Source organism: Eutrema salsugineum, unplaced genomic scaffold, assembly GCF_000478725.1.
Source record: "Eutrema salsugineum unplaced genomic scaffold, Eutsalg1_0 scaffold_15, whole genome shotgun sequence".
NCBI lineage: Eukaryota > Viridiplantae > Streptophyta > Magnoliopsida > Brassicales > Brassicaceae > Eutrema > Eutrema salsugineum.
Window position 1 is genome coordinate 1,457,926 of NW_006256867.1, and position 2,001 is coordinate 1,459,926.

At 39.3% G+C, this 2,001-nt stretch overlaps 1 protein-coding gene across 1 annotated transcript; it reads right to left on the bottom strand.

Annotated features, from left to right (window-relative positions):
• LOC112088208 lies at positions 1-1,097 on the bottom strand. Its single transcript, XM_024158493.1, has 3 exons — positions 938-1,097; positions 752-836; positions 1-703 (listed from the first exon to the last, which is right to left on the bottom strand). The coding sequence occupies exons 1-3, from the start codon at positions 1,095-1,097 to the stop codon at positions 1-3; spliced, it is 948 nt and encodes a 315-aa protein (XP_024014261.1).
• Between the last annotated feature and the right edge of the window lie 904 nt (positions 1,098-2,001).

A 2,001-nucleotide genomic window follows, 5' to 3' on the forward strand; every position in this document is an offset into this window, starting at 1 on the left:
CTATTGCCTTATATCATTGGAGACAATCCAGTGTGACTTGTGTGGGATTGGATAGATCGTTCTGTTAAAAGCAAACACCCACTGCTCGGTTAAATAATACATCAAACACAAGTCTTCTACATTTATATCCTCTTCTCTGTCTAGCCGCTTCATGTAATGCTCTAGTGCGGCTAAGGTATGGACACACGGATACTTGTCTATATCAAAACACTTGCACGAGCAAGTTTTACTTTTCAAGTTCACCGTGTAATTCATCCCATCGTTTCCAATTATACTGTATTCAATCTGACTGATGTTTAACTCGGTGACAGTTAGCCTCTTTGCTTCAGCACATCTACTGTGAAATATATTCTCGACAAAGGCCACCAGTTTACATCCTGGTGGCATAGAAGCAGCCTCGTTCCTATGATTGTTAAACCACTCACACAACTTCACAACAATCTCATTCATCAAAGGTAATAAGCATAGCTTCCTTGCATCCTTAAATACACTATTCAAGGACTCCACAACGTTACTAGTCTCTAGGTTGTACCTATCTCCTGGAAAATAGCACATGGCCCATTTTGATACTTCTACACGTCTTTCTAGATACTCGGTCACATTAGGATACTTTAATGCCATCCTTGTATAATGATCAAGAAACTCGGCCTCTGTATATTGTCTTGCGCACTCCATGAATGTGTCTGCAACTATTTCTCTATCCCTTGAAACTTGCAATTTCACATTCTGGCTCAGATGCTAGATGCTGTACCCATCTTTAGCTTCCGTGTACACCTCAACTACTGCATTGATGAGACTTGCATTTCTGTCAGAAACAATAATCAATTTAGGACTATCTGGTACAACAGTTTTCAACTCCCTGAAAAACCACTCCTAATTGACATTTTTTTTTCTGCATCAATTACTCCAAAAGCAATCGGATAATGGTGACAATTACCATCCTGACAAGCAGCAAAGATTAGCTGACAACCCATTCTGGCTTTCAAAAAATTTGCATCAACTGTTACCACATTTCTCATTGCTACAAAACCCGTCAATGCAAGCTCCCAAAGCGACAAATAAGAATTTGAATCTTCGTTGTCCGTCCAGTCACACATTGTGTTTTGTACCTTGATTCACCTGCCCTAGCATGTACAAATACGTGTACAGATCTCTATAGCTGTCTTCAGGATAACCACAAATCAGAGATTTAGCTTGCTGTATTCCTCTCCATACGGTAGAGTATGACACATAACCATGACAGCGTGAGGAGTTGTTGTATCTAATTGACCTGGATACACTTCCTTAACAACATATGCAACTAATTCTGGTGTTCCTTTCCTTTGTTTGCTGTTTGTACTCCCACTGGCCCGAGAACAACTATGCATCTTCCGGTATACTGTCACAGAAAAACAGGGTGTATTCGCATCCTTCCAAGCTCGTAAATAACAATTACAACCCGTTTCACCGCATTTCACCACGTATTGCTTCTTATCTGAATTCTTTATTCAGACCAAAACAATTCTGATGCGAAGCTCTATACAATAAATCTATCAAATCTATTTACATGCAAATTGTTGCCCTACTCTCAGATTCATACCATCATCCTATTCAAAATGTTGTGTTTCTACTTCAGCACGGAGACCATCATCAAAATCAAACCGTCTGTATTCTTCCTCCTCGTTATCAAAGTTTTATTTACTATCATTAACTCCATTGTCACGTGATACATCATCACCATCTACTCCATTGTCACATGATACATTATCACCACATTTTCCATTTTCACGTGTTACATCATCACCATCTTTTCCCTCGTCAACATCATCATCAACAACTTCCTCTATCACCGGGACATTTTGTTTATGTTATTCTGCTGAACAGTTGCCTGTGTAAATTGCAAGTACACCATTATTTAATCCACCATTACCTAAATGCAACCCTCCGTAATTGATACCAACTGAACTTACCCTCTCAACTCTAGAAAATTCCTCACCAACTTTAACACATTTGAGGACCTCT

Excerpts from the sequence above, each read along its gene's own strand:
- LOC112088208 (XM_024158493.1), bottom strand. The coding sequence starts at position 1,097 with ATGTGTGACTGGACGGACAACGAAGATTCAAATTCTTATTTGTCGCTT. Across the intron at positions 837-937 it reads CTTTGCTGCTTGTCAGGATG|ATAGTCCTAAATTGATTATT; the intron begins GTAATTGTCACC and ends CTGTTGTACCAG. Across the intron at positions 704-751 it reads TACACGGAAGCTAAAGATGG|GGATAGAGAAATAGTTGCAG; the intron begins GTACAGCATCTA and ends GCAAGTTTCAAG.